Consider the following 27,106-nt stretch of genomic DNA (forward strand, 5'->3'; position numbering starts at 1 on the left):
AATTAATCAGAAGTTTCTCCAGTTCCCTTGGTTTTGAAATGAGCTCTGTGCTGAAACTGGGACTGAAGATTCAGGAGCACATGTGTACAGTCCTGCTATCACAGAGCTATTCCAAAGTGTCCCATGGGGAATCTGCACATGGTTACTGCTGGGTTAACATAAATACAGCACCCAGTACAGCTAGTCAATACATTCCCAACCCACACCTGGGTGAACTCCAGCCACCATAAACTGGCTTCTTGGGCCACATCACACATTATGCTACACTGTGCCTGACAAAGAGCTGTAGTCTGGGTGACTGGGTACATTCTTTAAGCCCTGGCTTCACTTCCCAAACACAACAAAGACCTTTTGCATTGTCAGAGAAAAGACCTTGAGCAAACTTGTGTCTCAGTGTGATTAAGAAGCAATACAGAATTAGCTTAATGTAGATGCACTTTCTGATAGAAATGTAGCCTTTATACACTGTGAGGTAATACTGGCCTAAGCATTCAAATTACTTCAGATATTCCATACCACAGGTTCCTGAGATTGCTGGGGTATCCAGAGTTTATAGTATTGGTTAAATCGGTAGAGCTGAGGATACTTAGAAACTTTCAGGGACTGCAGATCTTTATCATAGAGCTGGAACATCAAACAGAGGGCAAGGGGTTCTCTCTGAGAGTGCAGGAGGTCAGTGAAAACAGCAACAAGATACTCTACGATGTGTGCTCCTAGAAAAGCAAAATAAAAAACTTCTGTTGACAGAAGAAATCCGCATGAGCACAGACACTAGGGCAACCCTCCTTCCTTAAGGCCTGGGCAACAGGCCAAATAGCACCATTTAGAAAAGTACTGAATAGCATTAAAAGGTGATCATGATAACTAGACAACTGTTTCTGGCCCTTTGAGGTATCTGGGAAAATCCCCCATACAGTACTCCTTGTTGAAGTTAATAATAACCACTTTAAGAAAACTGCTCAGGTTGGCCTGTTTCCTTCCAGACAAGCATAAAACTAACTCCACCTTCACTGTATTGTGCTAAACTTGTCTGAACTTTGATGGATAAGGATCCCAGCTAACCACCACCTAAGAGAATTGATTTGTTCTGGGAAAGGGGAAACAGCCAGGTTTAGCACACACTGGTTAAATATGGAGGATATTCTTCCAGAACTGTGACTTTCAGTTCCACCCCATGTTCTACACAACAGCCAAATATACACAGGACTTAGGGAGGTGCTGTGGGGTTGACAAATCCTGCTGAGGCCAATTGCTGCCCCTGTGACTCCTTACTCCACCAATCCTTTTCTCGAGGAGGTGGTAGAACTCTTCAATGTTCACCCCTGAAGCTCTGCCTCTGATGAAATCTTCTTTGGAAAAAAAGCATCCTTTCATTCAACAACCCAGTCCTCTCTCCCCTGCTGACTGGTCTCAGTGGAAGAGCTGCCTACAGCCATTGAAACTACCATCCTCTTGTGATCTGCATACTCTGTGCTTAAAATACTCTGTTACCAAAGCACAGCTGTTTCCAGGCCAAGATTGTCAATGCAGGAACATTGCTCCTCAGTTCCCTCTATACTACACTCAGAGCTGGGGCTCATTTCCCTCCTCCACTTCCCTGCATCTCACAGGAGAAAGGTGGGTTCCCTTTTTCTAACCTGGGCAAGTTTGTTTTCCCACAGTAGGGACTCCCTAGAGTCAAATGACAGCTTATAGAATGCCTGCGTTTCCACTGATTTTCCCTACTCAGGAAACCAAAAGCAAGCTTCTTTAGGGTCAGGAAAAAAAGGACAGAAGCATCTCATAAGCTTTAATGCTTTTCTTGAGCAGGGAACACCATCTATTTGCACCTCCTCCTGCTTGCAATGAAGATAAAATGCCCTGAGGAGATCATTGGGTAAAAAATGAAAAAAACCCAAACCCTCCACTTGCATTCCACCATCATAGACAATACATAGAAAAAAAAGTCTGTACCTGTTCCATTTTCAGTCTGAAGCAACAACATATTCCTGGCTTCTAATGCAGCAGGGACAACAGCACTGAATGGAAATGTTTGGATAATCATGTCTTCATTTAAAGTGAACCCAATTTCTTCATCTAAGTCATCACTGCCCTCAATAAGGACATCCACCATATCCAGAACATCTATTAAGTGAAGAAAAAAAATGTAAGCAGAAGATTCAGACTAACTAAAAAACAACAGAGGCAGAATCCAGCACTAGAGGAATACAAGGCATCTTCTGAATTCCCAAAGCAGAAAAAAGGGTAAGAGACACGTTTGTCTAGCAATGAAACTGTAAATGCAATTGTAAAAAATCACTGTCTCCTACTACGTGCTTAACTTTACTTTTTGCCTTTCGACACTGCTGTCCAGCTGGCAGAAGAAAGGGAAGGGAAGAGGTGCATCACCTACTGCTATCATGATTGTATTAGGTAAGGACTATCAGAGCATAACAGCGACAGGAAATGTGTACGGGGCTGGGGGGGGTGGGGGTGGAAGTATGAAGGAAGCAGCTACCTTCCTATTAAAAGAACATCCTGAGCAGTCCTTGAAGAGTTTCTCAGCTCTACATGGCCAGGGAACCAAATCTTGGTCATGACAGAGTCAGGCATCTTTAACATATGAAGAAGATGCAATTTATTCTGTGGCTGGCATTATATCTCTGCAATACAGCCAACTCAAGGGAACTGATCCATCTGGTACTTAAGCTGCCTCAATTATCTTACATTTATGTACTGTAAAATTCTACACATTGACTGTTTAGCAGAAGAGCTATGGTAAATTAGTGCACAGTAACTTGTCCAAGTGTCCACATCTGCACAATTTTGAATTGTGCAGGTAATGCACAACTGCAGTAATGCTGTGAGTCCAGAAAGCAGGAGCAGCAAAAGTCTATCTTGGTGCCTGGGAGTAAAACAGTTCTCTGGGGACCCCAGCTCCTTCCTCCTGGATGAACAGATATGAGCAGCCCTGGAGAAAAAAATTGCAATTGTTTTCATTTTAGTTAGAAAATGCTGCTCCAGGAGCCTGCAAAGAGGTTTAAAATACTGTTCAAATGGTGTAACTGCATCAGCAATTACTTCTGGAGGTGAAACAGTAACTTTGCAATTCAGACTTCTGCTTCTCATACTAAATACAACTGGAGGGATCAATCCTGTAGGTCCTTACCTAAGCAGGATTTCTACAGTTATCAGTCTTCAGTTTGCAGATCAGAGCTAGAAAACTCAGCACAAGACCTTGAAATTCTCTGCTGTGAAGAAAATTGACACATACCATCGATGTGAGAGATGGGGATGCTGACATTATCAGAATCTTGTTTGAGCATATTAACTTGGAGCATACTTGCTTCCTGAACAAGGTCTGCTGCTTTATCTGTATACGGATAGGGGTTGGTCACCAGTTTCAACAGGATCTGTTAACAAAGGTTGAGAAAGAAACATAAGTACACAGGCTGTTATGCCTACAGGACCCACATCTTGTTAAGAAAGACCATGTGCTAAAAGCAGTTGGAAGCTGGGAAAGTTTTAGGAGGACAGCTTCTATATAGTTCTACAAGAATCTGCCTATGGTTACTGCTGCTGTATATGGGACAGTGGGTCAAATGAATAGAGAAATGTCCACTGCAATTTCGTACCCAAAGTGCTACCACATACTGAATCCCTGAAGAAACTGCAATGAAAAGGAAACACTGGGCATTCAACATCCTTAAGAGTAAACAGGAAATGTCAAGTTTTCTTGTAAAAGATTATCATTTACTTAGGTCGGATAATTTTGGCAGGTCAGATTATTGCCAGGCACCTACTCTACCCTTTTATCAACAATGCTGTAATAACAAATCGTACTTCTGGATTTAATTTTCCTACAAATCATTTCACTGTCCTCCCACCCAAACCAAGAAAGATGTCAGCTCTGTATAAAGAATTACAAACATTGTTTTTCTCAGAATTCATTTACCAATCTTTGACAGGTTACTCAACAATAGCAACAAAATCATTAGTTTCCATTACTTCTATTCTTGGCATTGTTTATCCAGCTAATTTGAACAGTTGTTACCCTTTCCAAAAACTGAATCACTGCTTCCTTTTTGTCTTCTTTTGTATTATCCAAGTGTTCCAGCCACACTGAAAGTTCCTTCCACGTGTACTCAAACACTCCACTGTCACGTAAAACCTGTCCAGAAAACCAAAGGTGGGATAAAAACCCCAAAACTACTAAAATACAAAACCCCAAAAAAGCACAGACCTTTTAGTATAGCAACTTCATGTTTTGTTCTTGGAAAGAAAAGAAGAACAGGTATGAAAAATATTTGTCATTCTCACCCCTCAGTCCAAGAGGCCTTATTCCCACTCACTAGGACCACTCAAACTGCATAACAAAGGGTAAAAACAAATGCATTTTTTAAAACAAAATCTCCCATGACTGTATCAACTGGCCTCATTGTGACAAGGACCAAGGCCTAGTATCTTAATTATGGCTGTTTTCTTACTGCGCTCTCAGCAAAATCAACAGTTGAAGCATGACTCTGTCACAGCTGACAAATGAAACCCAGAGCTCTCCCAGACATGCACAGGCACTGCAGGAACAGGGCAAGAAGCAGTCCTGGGGCGGAGATAGGAGTGCATTACGAATGACCAAAGCACGAGGCAAAACATGGCTTACTCTCTCACAACTGGGAAAATCAGATGAGAGCAACTTCTGCTCCTGTCTTCTCAGAGCCTCTCTTCCTCTCACCTGCTGCCTGCTGCACAAATTCAATACAATTCCATTTGGTTCTTGCCCTCACACTGACCATGTGTATGGTATGGATCCCATGTGTACTCCATTCAAGTATGCTGCAAACACCTATTCACCGGATCAGGCAGTGAGCACAAGGCAATTCACATGAATGTGCATTCCATGCATTTGGAATACAAGACTTCTATAAGCACCTGAGACACAGGAATCAAGCACATGCTGGGGCCATATGCACCAGACCTAGAAGCCATAGTGCTACCTGCAATGCTGCTCACTGCAGCAGCACCTCTTCTGCTTCACTGCTCAAGGCCTGTGGTGCAGTGACACAGAAGAGGGGAAGCTACAGCACAGAGCCACAGCGAGGGCCAGTCCGTCTTAGAATCATAGACCACACTGTCCAGAGAAGCTGTGGCTGCCCCATCCCTGGCAGTGCTCAAGGCCAGGTTGGACAGGGCTTGAAGCAACCTGGTCTAGTGGAAGGTGTCCTGCCCATGGCGGGGGGGTTGGAATTAGATGAGCTTTAAGATCTCTTCCAATCCAAACCCTTCTGTGATCCTATGAAGTCCTTGTGTTGTCAGTCAGCAAAAACTCTACTGAGGTCAAAGCTGCCTGAACACAAAGCATCCATTCCCTTCACCTTAGTAAATCTTATATCAGGGGAGCAAGCATTATACCATTACAGCCATTAAAAAAAAGGCAACATACTCTTAAGAGGTGACTGTAGGAAGGCTTCTGAAAACTTCTGATGTAATATAAAGGAAAAACATTGCTAAATTAAATCTAAACCAGGCTACTTGCCCTTAGAAGAGTTGAGCAGATGGGTAAACAGTCAAATAAATGAACAGTGAGTCATGACAACAGTGAAGTCCAGAGAAAAATGTAGGCATACTCATAGATGCTGTGGGTGGTGAGGTAGACACAATTTTACCACATTCAAGTATCAGTCATTAACATATTTAGAAATTTTGCCCACTTTCATGCTCTCTAAATTCAGCACCTTATCTCAGGTGTCCAAATTAGGAACTTGGTGACCCTATGTTCTGTCTGTAAAATTAAAGAGGAGGACGAGGGAAAAGAAGGAGGAGAAGCTGTCTGAAGGACAATCCAGATGACAAGTGATTTGAACTGCACGATGGTAGAACTGTCTGACCCTCCCTCTCAACAAGAGCAGAAACCTTCACCAGCTTCCCAACCCTGGCACCTACGCTAAATGACTGCAGTTACGTGGGATCTGTGCTTTTGTTTCTACACATACACACACAAAAAAAGGAAGCTATCACAGCTCATTTGCTCTACGTTTACTCTGTGTACACCACCAGCAGCTACAAAAATAACACTGCTGCTTACAGTAATCTGACAGGATAATTCATTTAAAGAAAGGGGAAACAAAAAAAAAAGAAAAAGATTCATTTTTAAGTAATTAACTATTTTTGGCAGTCTCAAAGTAAAAATACACTTGCAGCTCTCATGAAAACAGGCAGGAACAGAATGTGAAATCCAAAAACATGCCTTCCAATTATATGGCGCTGTGTTGAAAAATAAGCAAAACACACTCATTAACATCTATTCTTAGCAGCCTTTCTGCTGACATAACTGCCCTAACTCCACTGCTCCTGTGTTCTCTTCAGAGAAAATGAAATGGACTGAATCTAAAAGAGGAAACAAGAATGAGTCAGGCAGCCCACATCTCCGCTCAGCAAAAGAATCTAAATACACCAGAAAAACTGTACCAGGTAGCTTTTGATTGAGGTATTAGTTACTGCGAGACAAAGTTAGCCTGACTTTAACCCCTTGCAGGGATCAAGGCCAACTAAAACCTAATTCAATTACTCTAACTTTACTTTAGTGTCTTCAACATTACAGCTGCACCCTGTGGTTGAAGCTAAACACAGAAATTCAGTGCATAAAGCTGTATACAAACTTGTATAGCACTATTAGCATGGAACACTGCTCAAGGAGCCCTGTTCAGGACTTAGAAGATTAAAATAAAAATAAAAAAAAAAATAATCATCTCTTCTTGATCCATGTCAAGACCTTTGCAGGCACAAACTGCAGTGATTTATTACAGTATCACAACTAATTCAGCCTAGGAGGTGGGCAAACATTAAAGACATTTTCCTTACTATTCTGACAACTGTGGCAGCAAATTCAGTCGACAGCATTTACTTTCATACAATTATTATTTAACAGGTAGTTATTTGACAGCAAATTCCAAGGACAGTCATCAAAATATGACTCTATTGGCTACACAACTATGCACAGTAAAGGTATATGCTTTAAGAAAAAAAATGCACAATTCTGAAATTTCAGACCAATGGAATATAGTGAATATCCTGGTATTGCAGATCAAACGCTTACCTTGACGATCAGTTTTTTGGTTGAAATTTTCAGATGAGAATGGTTACTTGTAACAAACATTTTCATCAGTAAATAGAACACTGATTTTTCACCAGATACCTTCTCTGTCTCAGAGACATCCTGAAAGAAAAATAAACTAAAATTTCCCTGGCACAGCAACACTGTACAGGATTACATTGCACTGAAGCAGGTACGTAACACATTATTTTATAGTTCTGCCCAAATATAGGAAGGCCGGAAATGAATGGGATCGTTTATACTACTTTGCATTCAGTGAGCCACAAAAAAATCACCACAATTGCTTTTTGGAAAGTGGAAGAAGAGAGGAGTAACAGAAACACCAACTAATACAAGGGCCCAAAATACAAGAGCCCAAGATAAAGCCACCTTCCTCCCCAGTCATCTATTCTTCTACTTCTGTTATCTCCAGGAATTCAGATTTCCTACAAGTACTGTCTGAACAAGAAATGTAGTAATTTAAAAGGCTGATCCCTAAAGAAAAGGAAAACAATGCAAGTCACAGGGATGCTGAACACTACCCGAACATCAAGCGACAACCCTTCTGCCATCTCTCCTGCTTTTCTCACTGACTTGTATTTGATGTCTAACAACCATAACCCTCTGTAATATTGCCAGATTTGGCTTTTCTCTTTTCAGTTAAAACCTGTCTACACCCAAAGGGCAAAGCCACAAGAAAATACTGTAGCTTCTTTGCCCATTTCCAGGTTTTGCTTTGCTTGCTCTTACCCCTCCTCGCTCTTCCTTTATCACAAACTGGAGGGGGCAGAAAATATCCTAAAACGCAGGGTCACAGTCACAATACCCATGGGGGTTTCTGCTTCCCCCCCAGAGCTAGCCCCACTTCTTTCTCTAAACATAAAAACCAGGCCCTCTACAGCATGTTTTTTTTACAAGGCTGCAGTAAAAAAAAGAGGAGGGGGCCTCAAGGTTTCCAGTAATTATGGAGTGGAGAGACAGTCTTAACAAACGTCAAACCCAGCCACCCCAGGCTGGGCTGGCTCCTCTCAGCAGCTCATTTCCTTGGAGTGAAATTTCAGGCTTCCCACATGAGTGGAAACCAGCAAATTCTCACTCATGCCCCTCTCCAGACAAGAAGAGCTGAAGGAACCTTATCCAGCCCTAACCAGGGAGGCAAAAATTTCTGTCCTTGCAGAAAAACTTTTAATCTCCGAAAGGATTCTTCACTAGTACTAAGACTATAATTCCTGCTGGTTTTACAAAAGGGTCACCTCCTAAAGCAACTGGACTGGGACTAGTTTACAACTAGGCAGTGCCAGATGTAAAGATTTGAGGACAGCATGCCAAAGAAACATAAACCTGCTGTGAAGTCTCTTACCTGTACTCTGAACCAGGCAAATTTATTTGCAGGAAGTTCCAAAGCCACTTTCAGTATATGGTGCTGCAGCACAGGAGGGACCTCCTCTCGAAGGCCCTTTTCAGTGACGATACCTAAGGTTTGAAAGCATTACAATTAACTTTATTTTGGTATATCTTCCTGAGATCTTAGGAACATTAGTCATTTAGGGCTTCAAACCACCAGTGTGAGGTAAGCTGGCAATCCACAAATTTTCACAACATGAGATCCCCAAACACACTATGACTGTTTGGCCAAACTAAGGCTGGAATCCAGCCCTCAGAGTGGTAACACCTGCCCCTTGCACAAGCCATCACTAGTGCAATGGAATACAAAATCTATCAGCTGTGTCCTACAGGATGTAAAAAGGATGGATAAACTGGAAACCAAAATAGAGAATTTATGTCAGTAACAAATCTTAATGCTTAGAGTATTAGAATATTTGCTACAGGTAGTGGAACTTTACCCTTGTGTCTCTCCATCACTTCTGTCATATGCTCATAACAACTGCTGTGGCATGACCTCAGAATTATTCACCTTAGAGGTCACAAAGCTGTGCTGGGATCCTCAGTGCGCTCCAAAAACTGACTTGCCCAGACTTTAGCTGCAGTTCAGTTACATACAGAGATCAGCTATATAAAGCTTTGGTGTCAGTGTGCTTTCCATAGTCTGTGTACTATCTTGTGGTCCACATTACAGAGAACAGTAAATTTTTCAAAGTCACTACAAAATCTAGCTGACAGTAAAACCAAATAAAACTGTACCAGCTGTTTAAACATATTGTTACAAGGTGGAAAACACGCTGCCTTTGGAGTGTATGTTTTAATCAGGGTGAGGGGAAGGAACAACAGAACTCTCAAACTGGCATTTGAGAGAACAAAGTTACATGATTAATTTATACCATCATTTTCTACCATATCTTCTTTCATCAAAATTAATATCCAGGCTCACTTCATTACTTTGTTTGAGAATGACGCTTTATTTTCCAGCCTGTTCAACTTGATTATTTGATACTGCAACAAAACATACCCTCCAGGAGATCTGTGATTCATAAAAAGGTGTCCTGCTTTTTGTCCATTTTGAGAAAAGCAGAACAATACAAGAAATAATGGGATTAACAGAGTATATGATTTGATAAGTCACCAAGTATAAAAACCAATCAAATATGCTTTGACAGGGAGGAAAAACGATACACTTACGCCAGATGATTTAGAGGGAGGGGAGTTCTTTAAAGACCCTTTTTCCCTGGTGGACTTTAATCAAGGCATTTACATAACTGCTATCCTTACGCATCCCAGATGTGCCTAAACTACAGATAGTTGCTCTAGTTGGGTGGTGTACAAGCTCTGGTGGCACTCAGGCAGCAGTGATGCCCAAACAACATTTTGTTGTCTTCTCCAATCTCAATTTTAAACAGCTGTATTTATTGTACCATAAGCAGTATTGTAGGAGCTTGCCCACAGCCCACAGTTTGTGGCTCATCATCCTTCCTGCATCAAGGTACAGGTACAGAACATCTCTATTTACTTCTGGTGCATGAAGAGGAATACCCTCTGTGGACATTACATCAGAAACAAAAATAAAACAGTTTTGCTGAAGTGCTTCCTCATATAGATTTTCCATGGGAGGTAACACCATACAGAATAACGTTCTTCTTCCCACAAACTACCAAACCATGATATAATAAATTAAAAACACAGCAAATGGAAAAAATACTTGAATGTTAAAAAGACTTTCAGAGGAGACTGGTGAATTGGTGCATGCTTCTCCCCCACCCCAAACTTTCTGTGACCTATCCTGTTAAAAAAAAAGCCAACAACCAAACATCTGTATTATTCTGGCAAATAAGAGTTTGGAAATAGCTTTCTTATGTTGAGATTGTTGACATCAGTCTAGGAGCATTACACACCTACATCTCATTAAGAGTTGGACATATATCTTTCTCAGAAACTGTAGAACCAAAGCCACACAAAGACCAAATATTTGCAAGAAGATGACACACAAAGAGGAAAACTGTAGCACAACCTACCACTTACAACAACTGAGTGTAGCAGAGCAGCTATGGAATTTAGGAGAGCACAGTGCCAGAGAACTGCAGAAATACCAACAATAGATGTCAACACAATGAAGAAACTATAATTGGTTACTTCTAGAAACCAATTCTTTCTCTATGTACACAGAAAAGCAAACATTCCTCTCTCCTGTGGACTTCATAAATAGCCAGAGAAAACAATGAAGGTAATAGAAATACCCATCACATACCTTTTAGCAGCTTGCTAAAATCAAAGTTGCTCCGTGCTACCAAGTGGGGCACAACCTTCTGATAAAGGCATATGACCTGAAGCAATGCAGCTTTCAGAAACAGTGTCTCGGCATCATCTGAACCTAAACAAAGTGTTTACCTAATTAGTTTCTCCTTCCTTCATACCAAAAAAACAGTGTAGCACCTACATTACCCAACATGAGAATTACTCATGTATTTCCAGTTGACTTCCTATGAAATTATGTGTTATCTTCCTCACTAACAAGAAGAAATGGAAAAAACCCCAACCAGAGAATCCCCAGTTTCCTTCCGTAGCATTTCTGCATGAATACTTTTAAAACTAAATCGGCTTATTCAGTGCTTAAGTTGGCAGTTGTCATTTATAATTTGATTTTAAAGACAATCTCAACATTTTAACACTCGCTGTAAGAATACAGTCAGTCTCACTGCTCTTTAAGGCTAAACAAGAGGGGAAAAAAGGGAAGGGAAAGATATGTTCACATTGCTGGTTGCCAGGGACACTATTCTTACCTAATGCCAGGTAGGTTTGATTGCAGAAGTGCAGGAGACAATAAACTAATTTGTTAGTAATTTATCACTTCACTTAAAGGTCATTTTCTTTCCCTTCCCTCTTTCAAAATAATACCTTTCTGAATGTGACCTCTTGGCAAAAGGATGACAAGTATGAGAGAAACATCAACCCCAGTTAAGGCAGCTGTTTACTTCTTAGGAAAAGATATCTCAGCAGTTAAATATTCTTTTAGTTTATAACGTGAGGATGCATAAAAGCTACTTGTTATCCAGTCACTAACGAAAGCAAGCAAAATAAATGAAGGGCAGCCAAAACTTTTTTAACACCTACTTTTTTCCTGTTAACTGGATCTCCTTCAGGGAACTATGAAGAACTGGATGGATGCCATGCATAAACTTTGCCTTTGTTTGCAGAGTCTCAGCTCCCATTAAAAAAAAAGAACTACCTTGTGGCCTCAGTGCAAATAAAGCTGTAAAACTGAGCTGAGAGTAAATGGTACAGTATTATCACCCTAGTATGCAGAGAAACTACAGCTACAGCACTTCAGAGATTAGCTGCTCCACTGGTTTCACCAGACAGTCCTCCAATGAAGAGCCCTGGAGTGTCAGTGTTGACAACTCTTTTGCTGCCCAAAGCTACACATAAAAGGACATACACTGAAAAACTGTCTGCTCCAGGAAGTCTCACTGTGGAACATGCCCTGCGAAGGAAATAAAACTGGCTGTAGATTTCTCTTCAGTCTATAGGCAAAACATTGTAGGCTGCTAGCCAAGCTACAGAGAGTACCAAAACTTCCAGTTCCCTGCAATGGGACTATGAAAACAAGTCCTTCAGGAGGGACACTAGTTTTGACAGGAAAACTGAAGCCTTCACTCCAGCCCTCTCTCTCTTCCAGCACTTGCATGTTTCTACTCCTGTGCTACAGCAACACAAACCTTAGTGCAGCCACAGTAACTACTTGAAAAAAACAAACAAAAAAAAAAGTCCCTCAAAAAATAATTTTTCAGGCATATCAGCTTCCCTGCCTGTTGAATTGTGTGGCTGTAAAATACTCCTACTAGAATAGGAAGGTCTGAGACAGGAGAGTTAAAATCAACATGGGGAATTACACAGTCCTACATCTGAGAGGAACAACCCCATTTGCCAGTACATGCTGGTGGCCACCCAACCAGAGAGCAGCTTGACAGGAAAGGACCTGGGGGTCCTGATGGACACCAGATTGAACATGAACCACCAATGCATCCTTGTAGGAACAAGGGTGAATGGTACTCTGGGCTGCATTAGGCAAAGCATTGCCAGCAGGTAGAAGGAGGTGATCCTCAGTGCTGATGAGGCCACATGTGGAATGCTGTGTCCAGTTCTGGGCTCCCCAGTACAAGACAGACATGGACATGCTGGAGATAGCCCAGTGAAGGGCCACAGAAAATTATGAAGGCATTCACCTCTCCTAAAAGGAAGGGAAGGGAGAGCTGGGATTGTTCCACCTGGAGAAGGCAAGGCTCAGGGGGATCTTATCAATGTATGTAAACGCCTGAAGGGAGGGTGCAGTGAGGACCCCACCAGACTTACTTCAGTGGTGCCCAGCGACAGGACCACAGGCAATGGGCACAAACTGAAACACGTGAGGTTCACTCTGAACATCCGGTAACACTTTTTTGCTGCAAGGGTAACCAAGCACTAGCACCAGTTGCACAGAGAGGTTGTGGAATCTCTGTCCTTGAAGATACTTGAAAGCTGTCTGGACATAGTGCTGGGCAACCAGGTTTAGGCAGAAGGATTGGACAGAGTGCTCTTCAGAGGTTCCTTCCACCATCAACCCTTCTGTGATTCTGTGACAGCAGAAAGTCAAACTGCTTAACCTCCTATTAGCAATGGCAGCCTATCTCTCAAACTGTGTTCTCAGGCAATTCTAACATTGGTCAGAATTAAACTGTCCAAAGAACTGAACAATGCAAAGATGAATATTAAGGGTACAAGTGACATCTGCATTCTGCTGCAGATAACAACCTTGTATGGAATAAGAACTTCACAACTGTCATTCACATACATGTAAGAAGGAGTAACTCCACCTGCTTTACCTACCATGCTGTTCAGTAACTTCTGCTGTCTCAGTCACTGCCTTCACAGTGGGGGCATCACCTTCCCTTTTCTCCTCTTGGCCACCGTGGTGCTCTCTCCCTTGCTTCAGAAAAGACTGCCAGACAGCCACTAGATTATTCATGTCTGGTAAAACCTAAAAGCAAAAGAAGTAAATTGTGACAGCACCTCTGTGTGAGACAAAGCTACTGTGATTAAAAATATTCACAACCAGTCAACATGAGGATTTGCTGCTCTTCACTAAGGCCTTGTATGCAATCAGAAATAGACGTGAAATCAAGTACTTTCACTTCTGCAGAACATGAGTACTAGAAAGATTATTTTATTGAAGAAGTTTCATGTGAAAAATTTATGTTTGGTTCTTCATCCTCATGGTGTATTTTCAAATCAAATGCTATCTTGTTTAGTAACTTCTAAGTGAGCTCTGCTGGCTACAATTTACTTCAGCCAGGAGATTTTGCTGTCAGCCTGCTTTGGAATTTGTTTGCAGTACAATAGCTGTCAATGTTACAAATCTGTCTCACAGCAGACTTCCATTTGCATTTCCCTCAGCCAGCTGTGTTAGGAAATGTAGTCAGTCTACTACCACATCAGTTATTAACACCTTTAACCCACAGCCTTCCCCTCCCCTTGCCAAAGAAACTCTCCTGGCTGCCAGACCATAACCATTTGGGCAGAAAGTGCAGAGGAGTAGTTAGGTATCTGCTGCAAAGCATATCTTATCAGACCGCAGTTTTCTTTTTACTTTGTACCTTGCTGATGGCTTCTCTGTACAGCTGTACAAATTCTTGCATCACTGACAGTGTGTAGATTTCTGACTTTTGCCAAGTTTCCTCATTCAAACAGTACTCAATATTCTTCAAGGCTCTTCTCAGAATCATTGATACAAGTGACAGTATGCTGTGCTTCACTACTGTGCTGGGTAACTAAAATAAAGAAGTTGAATTAATAACCTTTCAGCGCTTCCTCTTATGTTTTGCACATAATCTGTACTCTATATATGTATATGTTAAAATTTGTTAAAAAATTAATCATTTCCTAAACCTTAACTTGCAGAAGAGAATCTGTAGTTTTTTAGATTCCAAGCTAAAACCACTAGTGAGCATTGGCAGAATTGGTAGCTGTGAACGGCTCCTGGAAGCAGTATCAATGGGTTTTAGCTCATTTTTCAGTGCTTTCCCAAGCCAGATTTATGCTGGGACAGACAACATAAAATATATGTAATTAACCAACTTAAGAAACTTCCTGGATGATTACACACAAATCAGTCAGCATTAAATGGGACAGAAAAATATTACAGACTGAATTATTATAGACTTCTCTTACATTTAGTCCTTGGGTGAACATTATTTTATTGCACACTGCAGGGACTGTTGTTACCATCACCATAGAAAGCAGCCTGGGAAGAGGAATAAACTCTGAAGTCTTAAAAGAACTGGAGATCTCTGGTTGAGCCTCATAGATCTGAAATAAAAAAAAATTTAATCAACATCCACATAGCCCTGCAGATAACAGCTTCTTCTGGGGAGCATTTTACAGAAGGGTTTTGACTTGTCAAAAGTAGTGACAGCACTAAATGCCAATTTCTACACAGAAGTGCTACAGAGCGTCCCCCAGACTCCTGTTCATAAATGAAACAGCTGTATGTGACCTGCATCCCTGCTAAAGGCCACCCCTTTTCAACAGACTACAGATCCTACTTGCCTATTTTAAGCTAAACAAAGAGGAACGCACAGAAAGGACAAAAGTTGTTCCTAGCTAAGCTTCAGTGTTGCTACATTTCAAAAAATATATCATTGTGATGTCTCCCACTGCTTCTTTTACCAATTCCTTCTTTCCCAGTTTAGTTAAATGTTTATACAGCCCCCTGGCCTGTGCATGGCTTTTTACCAAATGACCTCCCAACTGACTTTATGTCTACACTTGTTAAAGCAGCTGTGGCTCTGAGCCATGGTTCATTTTCCTCAGCACCCACAGAAAACAGGATGCCATTTCCCCCACTCCATTTACCATCTCTGACATTTAACAGCATCCTGCTGCTCATTTCCTAACATACGTACAGTAATTGACAGTGTTACATCAGAACTATTAAGTCCTTCCTGTTTAGCTCACTTAAACCTCAGCCACCTAACTTTCCCACTGCTGGACTGTTTAGTTTTTAAAATCATTTATGAAATCTTGTGCCCGTCTGCTTTCTAGCGATTTTAATAAACTCTGCAGCACTGTGCCTTTCTATTCATTGAACCCAGGACATCTTCAGACATGCAAGTTTCCTCTGATACAGAGCAGCTGCTTCTGAAACATAACCAAAAAAATCGAATTCCTGATCCTCAGATTAATTCCTCTGAAATCAATGAAATCTTGTTCCTTGTCAGTAGGAAGACCTTCGCTAAATTTATGAATTCAGAGTTAGTTTATACCTGAAATGGCCACATCACAGGCTGGCCAGGCTCTGTATTAAATTGTATCATATTTTACATAAGAATGGCATTATAATATCTATCTGCAATCAAAGGCAAGCTTACTAATCTACTACCCAGTTCCCTGGCTTGGTAACTTTTCTGTAGGTCAGGACCGTTTGACTTTATCCATCTTTCCTATTACAATTTTGTACAATTCTACACTACTGTTTAATAAAAACTACTTCAGGTTTTGGAAGGATAACAAAAAAAACAAAACAGCATTGGGACCGGATATTTCTGTGAAGAGGTGGTGTGAATCATTCATACTCATACCTTTCTGAGTAACTTCATATTGTCCATCCAAGCAGACTTCAGTCTAGGAACAAAGGAATACCGTGTCTCCTTAAAGTATCTATTCAATAAATCCGGGCATATTTTAAGAATATTCACCATGAGATCTGCAACCAGTTCATCTTCTGTTGCGGTTTTTAAGCCAAGCAGGAAGTGCAGAAGCACCACATTTCCTCCCCTGTTGAAGACAAAAAAGTACTTTAGAAAACAAATCCTTATTCTGATACTTTACGTGTGATAATCCTGCAACTCCTCCAACTGTAGCTGGGGTAAATTCAAGGCAAGACCTCACACTGCTGGAGAAATTTCTACATTTATAGTCAGAAAATAAGAGCTGAATTTACCACCAGGTTTCCTGCACGACAAATAGTAATTACTTTGAATTAAAACCACAGAAATATTCTAAACAAACTTCACAAAGCTAAAAATGTAGAATTAAAATACAATATTCAACTTGGAAGGGTTTTTCTGTGGTTTCTCAGTCTTTTTTTTTTTTTAAGCTTTCTTCTGTATGTCCCTAAACAAAGTGAGAATTTCATAAATACCTGATAAATACCAATTAAAATTTTGCTCAAAGCAAGAAACAACCTGCTGTCACACCACTCAGTATCAGTACCTTCTTTGCCTAGCTAACATGAAGCATAGTCTCAATTATTGCTTCTATCAGTCATAATCTTAATGCACACATATTTTAACTAGTTATCAAATGGATACGGTAGGGCAAACAGATGCTTCCAGATTAGGTATTGCAGGCCAAATTCTGGCACTACTGAAATCCACGTCAGCATTTTGCTTAAATCTGGGATAAGGCACGTTTTATTCTATAAGATGTAAATTAGACTATTTTTTTAACCACCATCTGCTGAACACTGCAGCTTTGATGCTTTACTGTCACATCAAAAAAAATCATGCTCCAAAATCACACCTCACGAGAAGAGACTTTGTATCTAGTTATACAAGGAGATGGCTCAGAGAAACACAACCATTGTCTAAGCCCCTACAAATAGGGCAGCCCACTCTCTAGTACACTGAGGTACAAGGAGATCCAATAGTTTAATTTTAGGAAGTTAAAAAAAAAAACCAAACAAAAAAACCCAATGTATTTCTTTTGTCTGCCACAGAAGAGTGATGGAAGCAGAATTCAATAAAGTTACTTGCAAAGGCCTGGAAAGGCAAACAAGATAACTAGTGAGGTCCTTCTTGTTCCTAGCAGAGTGTTCACATACAATCTCAGCTGTCCAGTGACTTACTTGCCAGAAGTCCCAAGACTTGGATCATAGAAAGTTATGCCATGTTTCAGAGAGCAGCAAAGGTCCATCAAAAAATTATGAACAAGCTCCCGTACCATCATCTTTCCTGCCTCTTCAGAACCTTGAGTCACCTAGAAAAATCAAAAAGGAGTAAAAAAAGGTGTACTGGTTTTGACAGCATAGAAAAAAATCTTACAACAATTTCACCGTAAATTTTATGAGGCTCCTTTTAAAGAAATGCTAAAAGAGTTTAGCTTTTGTTCTCATTAACAACAGAAGTTTCAGTTTCTGTATTAAACACATTCAAGTCTGTCTACTGCTTTGCACTGTGCTTACCCCCATGCCTTAGGTATTCCCCCAGTAAAGGGGAGGAAAGAGATACAGGATTAAGAAAAATAAAAAAGCGAAACTGTAAACTATTTATAAGAAGATGACAAAACATCTGCACTATTAACACACCCCCACCAGCAGCAACCCTGATCCTTGCCTCACCTATGACTTTAGGAGTGTGATTTCACACACTAGCAGAATCAGGAAGAGCTCAACACTCAGAAACCCTGACAACCTCTCAAACAGTGTAAGCTGAAAAGTCTGGCAACCATCTTGGGAGTTTAGCTCTCATAGCAGATCACTGTGCAGGATGGGAATAAGATACGTGATAAGAACATTGCTCCTGATATATTCTTCTATAGAGATACAAGTGTGTCCAGGAAATGGAATACAGTACTCACACCTAAGACCCCTTAGTCCCTGGTTAACAGATCTGCACTGCAGTTCTGGCAATCAGGGTGGGGAAACAAACTCTCCTACTCAAGTGGTGAGAAGCAGCAGAAAGTCAGTGGTTCTTTTTAAGTAGCCTCACCAGATCCCTCTTCTTGAGCTTATCAAGGTTAGAATAACGGGGAACTGTTTCTAACTGTGGGCTGCAAGAAGGGGGAAAACCAAAAGAAGGCAGGACAATGACCAGAAATTACAAAGAATTAAGTTACCAGACCTTTAAATCCCCAGGGCTGACATCAGTAATCCCATTCCACCGGTAAAGTGAAGCAATGTGAATCAACAGTTCTGCAGTAAAAAAGCGCACCTTCTGTGTTTTGGTGATAGTTTTATTTTGAACCACCTGGAAACAATGGGGAAAAACAAAAAAAAACAAACCCACAATTCTTCTATTTATTGCAAGTTATCACAAAATATTGGCAAACTAGCAACACACTTCATTCTTCTACTACATATACAGCTCACTCATTACAGCAGACAAAGGTTCTGCCTGTCCTTTTAACACTTCTTTCACATGCTCCTCCTCCCATCTTGATATGGTTGAAGCCATAGGACTCTACATCAACTTCTGCAAATACTGCACATGCTGGACAGGACAGACTCAAAAGCACAGAATCTATTTAGAGTAGCACAACCACAGGCTAGGAGCATGGAAAGCTGCTGGGAGAAATAGTAGAACCTGCTACAAATGAAGCTTAAATGAAAAGAAAAACACAGTGGAAAAAAACAACTCTTCAACTGCAATGAGACATCTCCCAGAAACCCTCTTCATGACACAGTCCCCGTACTAAAACCATACAAAATCCTTTTTCTCCTGGAAAGAAGATTGTTATATCATTTCTTAGCTCTGAGCTAACAAACTTACTCACTAGCTGATCTCCTGAGACACACTAATTGAAGGACAAATCTTACTTCTGCTGGAAGAACCAAAAAGGACTCCAGTTCTTTTGGCCTTCAGTCTTGGCACTGATGCAATTGCAACCCATGAAACAATCAGACTCTGTTGGACACCACACACTAAAGATCAGCTGAAATTAGCATCCAAGTATAAGCTACTGCAATTATTTCCTTTAAAAGATGGCACTGTAAAAGCGTAATAGGCTTCAGTCCTGAAACAGTAATACAGCCATAGTATCAACCTCCAACAAACTATCAGTAATGGACACAAACTTGCAGCAGCAGCAGCACAGTGCCAGCATCTTAAAGAGCTGTGCAATTTATGAGAAATTACTGCAAAACTGTTTCCAGCAGCTAAGAAAATGGAAAACAAGAGACAATACAATTTCAAGGGTATATCATACCTTAGTTCTTAGCGTAGAAAGTAGAAGATTGACAGTAGAAATTCTGTCCTCCTTTATTTCAGAGCGAAAAATATCTGGTATGAAATCTAAGAAGACATTTCAAATGTTAAAGTGACGAAGTGAAAGCTATTTTCATCCTAAAATACTTCAGGGAATTCATACCCATTTCTCTTCAATGTCATATTCTTTACCTGCTGTTATATTTAAGGATGAACCAAAATGCTGTAATCAGAGTTAAGGATGATGTGTCTGCAACTACAGTGATGAACAAGTAATGCTGCCAAACCTATTCTCATCGTAACTAGCTAATACGCCAACTTGGTTATTAACACTTACTTCAACAACATCTGTCAACTTCAAATGTACTTTGGGCTCCAGTGTGCTATGGAATGGTTAAATCTGAGTAAATGCCTATCCGTTCCATTGAAAGACTCACAACTGTTTCACCAAGCGATTCTCAAATGTTTAGAAGTTACGTCTCCACCCACATACATCATCTTTTGGTTCACCTGTGCATCCCAAAGTTAGAGAACTTCAGTGTAGAGAGACCTGCAGTATCTTAGAAGGGAATGAAAGCCAGCTGTGCTAACTGCGTGTAGGTGTGCGCTACCATTTTCCATTTTTGAAAGAGCTGAACAACTGTGAGCAATTAAATGAAATCAGCTGCCCCCAGGGTAGCGCAAACAGCAGAATTAAGTAACTATGGTCTGCTCTCATTCCCTCACTTTAGAAGAAATGAACTGCTGCCAGGTAATTACTTTTTTTCTTAAGAGTATTTCTAGATCCCTCCTGAATTCTTTCACAACCTTACCAAGGGTCACAATTCACAACTTGTGAACCATCAGCGGTAGATTTCAAATTACTAAAGTCAATAGAAATTTTACGTTATCTTCAGCCCATAAGGGATTGAGTATTAACCAAGTGTATGTAAGATTCAGCTTTCTGCATCCTCTTCTTTCTCAGTTCAGTTTGAGCATATTCTCTATGAAATATGGCTGTAACATATTCCTGACTACACGCCCTTGTAATTCCTCAATAAAGGATGCAAAGGACGTTACATTGGTCTTCCAATTCATTGATAAAATTGGTCTAATGGAGTACATAAGAGTTGTCCTGCATGAGGACTGGAAGGAAACTAAAGTACACACAGTCTTTAACACTTAAAAAACCCCACCTTTTAACATATCCACTGTTACTACGCTATGAGCAAGGCTGGAGGCCATGAAAGGAGTTTTTTCTGCTTACTGACTTTATGGCCTCAAAGTTGTATTACATTTACTGTTTTACATCTGTGTCACCAAAGGCTTTTTATTTTTACAAAGTTTTTGCAGATAGCAAACATTATTCACAAGCAGAAGAGGAACTCACTAAAATACTGAAGAAGTTTAAAGTTTTTCAAATAGTAAGATTAAAAATATGTATTTTGTATCTTACTAATGCTGTTTAGCTTGTTCACATTTTGACTTAGTTCATATTTATTATTATCTGTATAAAGTTCTGCCTTAAAAAAAATATATATATACAAGCAATTGTGAAGTACCTTTTAATTCTAGCACCTGTGTCAAGATCGCATTGTCACCAGCAATTAAAAAGGAAAGAGCAAACTGAATATAGGCCATACGAACATCAGTTCTCCCCTAAAAAAGATAAAGGAACTGTTAGCAATCAGATTGTACACAACGGCAAAATTAATACCACAAAAATTTATCATCCTTATAAGGACTATGAACAAGGAAATTAAACAACTTCTACAAACATGTTGCACATAGCAATACGCATACATTTATACACAATACACTCACAGTATATGCATCTGAAACATATCCTCTGTGAAGCGGATCAGTCTGTTAAAGTTAACATCAAAAAGGAAGGCATCCTAATTCACATACCTTTAGAATTTTCAATATAGGAGATAGGCCATAAATAAAAACAAAAAAAAAAAAACGAACCCAACAAACAAACAGCAGTAGTTTCACACCAAACTCTGTGCAAACACCACTGAGCATCCTCACTTCTGCACCACTTGGTACACTAGTCAATTCACAAAAACACTCAGTAACAGTAATGGCAGTAAAACTGCAGCACCTTCTTACTATAAAGGCTTCCAGGAGCAGTGCCAGTCTTGGGGACTTTTACTGTTCATTGCTATCCTTGAGCTACAGTGCTTTACACACATCTCAGCTATCACAGCTGCCTATAGGGCTATCTGGGTCTTGCAACTTAGACCAGCTGAAAAAAAAAAATTCCTTATAAAACTACAAATTCAGGCACAATGGAAGAAGCAGTGAAAGCTTTGCTTGGAAAAGGATCATAGGATATGAACACAGACTCATATTATTTCAGTTTAAACAGTTACCCCTTATTCTGGGACCTCATATAGTGACAGGACAAGGCAGAATGGCTTTAAGCTCACAGAGGGGAGATTTAGATTAGACATTAGGAAAAAATTCTTTACTATGAGGGTGGTGAGACACTGCAATAGGTTGCCCAGAGAAGCTGTGGATGCCCCATCCCTGGCAGTGTTTAAGGCCAAGCTGGACGGGGGGCTTTGAGCAACCTGGTCTAGTGGAAGGTGTCGCAGCCCATGGCAGGGGTTTGGAGCTAGATGATCCTTAAGGTCCCTTCCAACCCAAACCATTCTATGAGTCTATCATCACATTCCCTCCTAAAGAGTCCTTCCATGATTTATGAATTTTTAAAACTTACTCTGCAAAATTAAGTTGCATGTAAAAATGGCTGAAAGAAGTTACTGACTAGGCTAAACATAAGGCAGAAGCAAGTCATAAAAAGGTTGAAAGAAAAAATAAAGTTATTTTGCTGTAAGCTTTTGGTCAGATATTTTTGTATTAAAAATTCACCTCTGATAGGCAGTTGTACCATAATGATTTCCCTGAAAGCTGACCAAGAGCAAGATATTTAACCTGATTTTGGAAACTTTTCCTTGTACCTTACTTGCGTATCTAACAAGCTTGTGCTCAAAAGACTATATCCAAGCATTTAAATTTAGAGTGGATGTACTCCTAATGACAACTTCAGCAGTAAGGTCAAGGCCCATGGAATCTGACATTCCTGAAACCATAAAACATAGTTTCAAGGAAAAAGGTGTGCATTTGGGTTTTTGTATTCTACTTCACTGCTCTACATATAAACAGTTCCATTTGTCACCACAGATGGCACAAACCCAAACAAATGCACGCATTCATCTGGAAGTCATCTTTAGAAACAATGTATCACCATTGAAATAATACTGGATTTATTATATGTTTATACTTGAAATTAAATGTAAATATTGTTGTTCTGAAACACTGGTTCAAGCCAACCCTTATTATTTCTAACAAATCGACAGGGAACAAGAATTAAAGTTCATTTTGGAAAAAGAGGAGTGACTTTTTCTACTCACTTGCACATCCTCCTTAAGGATTTCCACCAGGAGACTGTTTAAAACTCATGGTTATATTTTTAAATGCCATTACTCTGACTGTACGAGTCAAAATCCTCCTTCCACTAAAACAACTGCAGAACCTCCAACATCCATTTATTTCAGTGGGACCAAACTGCAATCTTTGCATTGGATAAAAACCTGAGCACTTCCCAAACACATCACTGGATAGTTTTCAGAAGTTTACCATTACTTTCACTCCACTTTAGACTACTACTCCATTAAAAGGGTAGCCCATAGAAACTATAAATTTATATTTCATCACATCTTACTAGAAACAAACAAGGCACTTCAATGTTTAGCAGTAAATTCTACAAAGCAGTATACAAACAAGGTTATCCTGACAAGATAATATCAGCATAGGGTGGAAAACGAAGCCTGCTATACTTAAGGATATGGCCCAGCTCTCACACTATTGCAGATACTCAGAATCATTCCCCGGGGATTTCCTATGTAAGCAGATGGGAAGCTCTTGCCCCACAGATCAGTTCTGCTGCCAACCAGAAACAATCAAGAAGCGTTTCAGTCTGACACAAAATACAAAAGAAGAGGTAAAGTCCTGCAGACAAAAACCCAACAAAAAAGTCAGCAACAACAGAGTTTTAAATACTTAGCAGAAAAAAACAAACTGATGGAGCCATGGCATAGCATTTAATGGCATAAAGCAGCTTAATTTACCTTCTTACATCTTTTTTTCAATAATCCAGGCAGAAACTTGTTATTGAAATCAAAATGGCTATATACATCCCTTGCTGAATCCGGCCCCTGAGCAACCATTGCTGACAACAGGGTAAGGCACACTCGGCTCATCCTAATACAAAAGGCAGAGGAAAACCTGAAGGTTATTTCCAGGATGACAGTTATACAAACAAGCAAATCAAGACATTTAAATTAAAAAAAAAAAAAAAAAAAGACAGACATTTTCCCTGTAAAAGAAATTATCCCACTCCATCTCCAACATCCACCCAAGCCTTCAGGAGTTTCGGGCATAAAGCAGTGCTGAGCTAATCCCAACACAAGCAACCAGATAACCATTTGGAAAGTATTCCCGGTCATGGAAAGCTCTTGCTGCAGTTGATAGGGACCTACAGCGAAATATGTATCCCACCATTTTAATAAGAATCACAGTACAGATTTAGGCCAAAACCAAATATTATTCCACTATTCACAAAAAACTTCAGTCCTCTTTATGAACAGTCTATTTCTACAAACATATTTCTTGGACTGAGCCCCCATACTGCAAACACATACACTTTACTGCCACAAGCAGGTCCATCTGAGTTACAGCTGATGCTAAAGTTAAGGATACACTCAGTGTAGGCTGAAGTAAGTCTGCACTTTTTTTGTGTTATAGCTGACTGACAGATTTTCTTCAGTATACGTATGCAGTATGGGTCTTTGTAATGAACTAAATCCCAAGATATACAGCCTCAGGAAAAGTACTGTAACCCATGCAATTATTTATGAAATGTGGAACAGTATCATTAAATAAAGGTGGATTATTAGCAGTAAGTCAACAAGACCCAGGCAGCCCCTCATGACCAATTGACAGAGATTCTCTGCAACAGTATGGAGAAGACTCACCTGTGATTTTCAGAATACAGAGCAGCATAGACCAGTCTCATGTAGGAATGAATTAACTTTTTCACTATGTTCATTCCCACAGCAGAAAAATGGGAGAGGTCACTGGCTGTCCTCAGTAAAATGGCTTCTAGAGCTTGAAAGATTAACAGCATCTGTAAGATACAGAAATATGTTAATGTTTGCCAGTATCACGTACAGTTTGATATCATTAGCTGAGTAAACCATAACGAACACCATTAAAACAAGAATAACCCCACCGCAAGAGGACAGCTTCTTCACATGAAGGCAAAGTTAACTTCTGAATTCTCTCTCAAATGAATGCTTCCTCTTCTAAAGGATTAGTTCCAAGAGTATGAATCTTCTAGGAAGCCCCTATACAGATACTCTATGAATGACCAGAGAACCACAGAAGGTCAGCTGACTCCTTTTTCAGCTGAAAAACATGAAATGCAGCAGTAGGGAGGGATAACCTCCTGACTGAAGGCCAGTACAACCCTGGACAAATAAACTCAGTGTAAAAAAAGGGTCCCTCCTCACCATGAATCCAGACCTATATACCTGATGTATCTGCATATGCACAATGTATCACTTTTGGGGATACAAACATGGACTGCAGTGCAAATCTTAGCACAGGCTGATGGATCTTGAAGGCTCTTCTCAAGCTACAGGCCAAGGCCTAATGAACTGATGTTTTAAGAAACGACTGCTGGTAAGTTCACAGTGAAGCAATGAAACGTGTTGGAGAGAGCCATTCAAGCTCCTCCAGTCCTGCAAGTAACTCCATCTAGGTAAATCCAGAGTGCACACAGCACTGGAACTGTACTCATTACAACTATTAGCCCCTATTAGTTAAAAGGATCTTGAAGAAAGCATGTCATTGAACATTATATGCTTTCTTCATTACATGAAAGTGATAATCTAAAGCAAAGATCCACAAGTGGAGGTCAAAACAAAACACTATCCAATTTTATGTTGTAAGCAGATTTAAATTAATAATGCTGCCCCAGTATTCACAGTGAAAAGTTTTTTAATTCTCTGCTTCCTTCATCATATGCTGATGAGGAAAACTGTCTTCAGATCAGATGAGAAAAATTAGGTCAATTCTACTGGTGGCTTTCTAGAAATACTAATGTATCAGGGAGATGTCTAGCTACCTAAAAACAATTACTTTCACTTAACAATTTTCTTCTTTTGTTTGCTTGACTGCTCTGTTGACCCCCTTACTTCAGAAATGGTGTTTTAATATCATTTCAAGAACCACAACAGCTTAATTTTGGCAATTAAACCCAGGACATCTCTGCACTGAAAATGACATTTCCCACTTGATCAATGCTTCTGCCACTATGACCATGGCCAACTTACTTCACTTTCAGGCTTTCTTTCCCCATCCATAAGTTTGAATATTTCAGCACACTCCATGGAAATCTTGATGTATCCCTCCACAACATCATATACATCAGGCGATGGGAGCGTCTTAGCCACGGAGATGAAGGTCTCCAGACCTGCAATGGGAAAGTTTCACTGGGGGAGCCAGCGTGGGGCACGCTGCATACCAACCCTCAGGGCCCGGACACCAGGGCTCTGCTGCAACGGACCAACACGTGTCCAGGGTATAGCAACCGCAGCCGTCACCCCCATTATCATCATCCCAATCATCGTGGTCTTCCCCACGACGTCGCTCTGGGGACAGGATAAGTCTCCGGGCTCCCCGGGTAGCCGCTCCAGCCCCCGCTCCGCCGGCGGAGCACGCCTTCACCTCATGATCGCACCGCCCGGCCCGCCGGCCACCCCCACCAGCCCCTCACCCTTCACAGCGGTGGCGGGGTCACGCAGCAGCGCCTTGAAGCGGGTGCCATTGAACTCCTCCTCCTGGCGACAGGCTCGCTTGGCCGCCGGCGGGTCGGCCGCGGGCACGCCACGGCGCTTCACCGCCATAGCGCAGCCACCTCGCCGCAAGGGCCGCCCCGGAAGCGGCCGTGGCTGCAGAGCCGCGCCCCGGCAGGAAGCGGGGTAGGAGCGGCCGCTTCAGCGCTTCCCCAGGCTGTGGTCCTGGCGCTAGCAGTAGGCTCGGAGCAGGGGAGCTACGCTTGTCCCCCCGAGATCCGGCTGCAGCGTGCAAGGGCGGCCTTCACAGCCCCTGCCGGCCCTGGGCCCATCTGTCGCTGTGAGATTTACCGCCTCAGCCCCAGCGGCCTTGCGGCTCTTAGGGCGGCAGCTGCCCAGGTAGTGCTGCTCTCTAGGCTCCCGTTCGGAATCCCTCTCCACTGGCAGGGCAGTAGGTTTGTGAGGCAGCCGTGGGCACTTGGCCTGTAATGTCTGCCGATGGACCCGTCGCCGTCGTACATGGCATTTGGCCCTTCGGTGGCCTCTCTATGGGGCGTTCAGTCCCCTGGGGTGAAAAGCAAAGGTACGTAGTACATGTGTGTGCATAAAGGCATGAGCTACCCTATCTGCATGGGATGTATTTGGTTGTTAGAGCAATCAGTGCCCAAGCTGACAATAAAAAGAGTCAAAATTAGTTACACCTGTTGTTTCTTTCCACTTCTCTATCAGGACGTCTTAGTCACCTCATCTGAAGTGCAGCCACACGGTCCCTACTGGTACTGCTGAGGAGTGAAAGCTGGGTAGAGTACGGGGATTTGGAAGGTGAACCTCTGGCACCC

General features: G+C 41.1%; 1 protein-coding gene across 1 annotated transcript in view; it reads right to left on the minus strand.

The window, feature by feature from the left end:
- URB1 (URB1 ribosome biogenesis homolog) overlaps positions 1-26,428 on the minus strand; it is a 52,210-nt gene extending 25,782 nt beyond the window's left edge. The window contains 19 exon segments of the mRNA XM_061359049.1: positions 517-713; positions 1,954-2,124; positions 3,254-3,392; positions 4,034-4,150; positions 7,073-7,192; positions 8,430-8,542; positions 10,710-10,832; positions 13,325-13,475; positions 14,092-14,265; positions 14,666-14,803; positions 16,075-16,270; positions 17,343-17,473; positions 18,337-18,462; positions 19,421-19,506; positions 20,961-21,057; positions 23,538-23,670; positions 24,444-24,595; positions 25,806-25,945; positions 26,249-26,428. Coding sequence (XP_061215033.1) covers positions 517-713; positions 1,954-2,124; positions 3,254-3,392; positions 4,034-4,150; positions 7,073-7,192; positions 8,430-8,542; positions 10,710-10,832; positions 13,325-13,475; positions 14,092-14,265; positions 14,666-14,803; positions 16,075-16,270; positions 17,343-17,473; positions 18,337-18,462; positions 19,421-19,506; positions 20,961-21,057; positions 23,538-23,670; positions 24,444-24,595; positions 25,806-25,945; positions 26,249-26,378 — 2,634 coding nt within the window. The 5' untranslated portion in view covers positions 26,379-26,428.
- Positions 26,429-27,106: the final 678 nt, after the last annotated feature.

This window comes from Neopsephotus bourkii, unplaced genomic scaffold, assembly GCF_033783945.1.
Source record: "Neopsephotus bourkii isolate Nb327-2 ecotype Australia unplaced genomic scaffold, CSIRO-AGI_Nbou_v1 NB_962, whole genome shotgun sequence".
In the NCBI taxonomy this organism is placed as follows: domain Eukaryota; kingdom Metazoa; phylum Chordata; class Aves; order Psittaciformes; family Psittacidae; genus Neopsephotus; species Neopsephotus bourkii.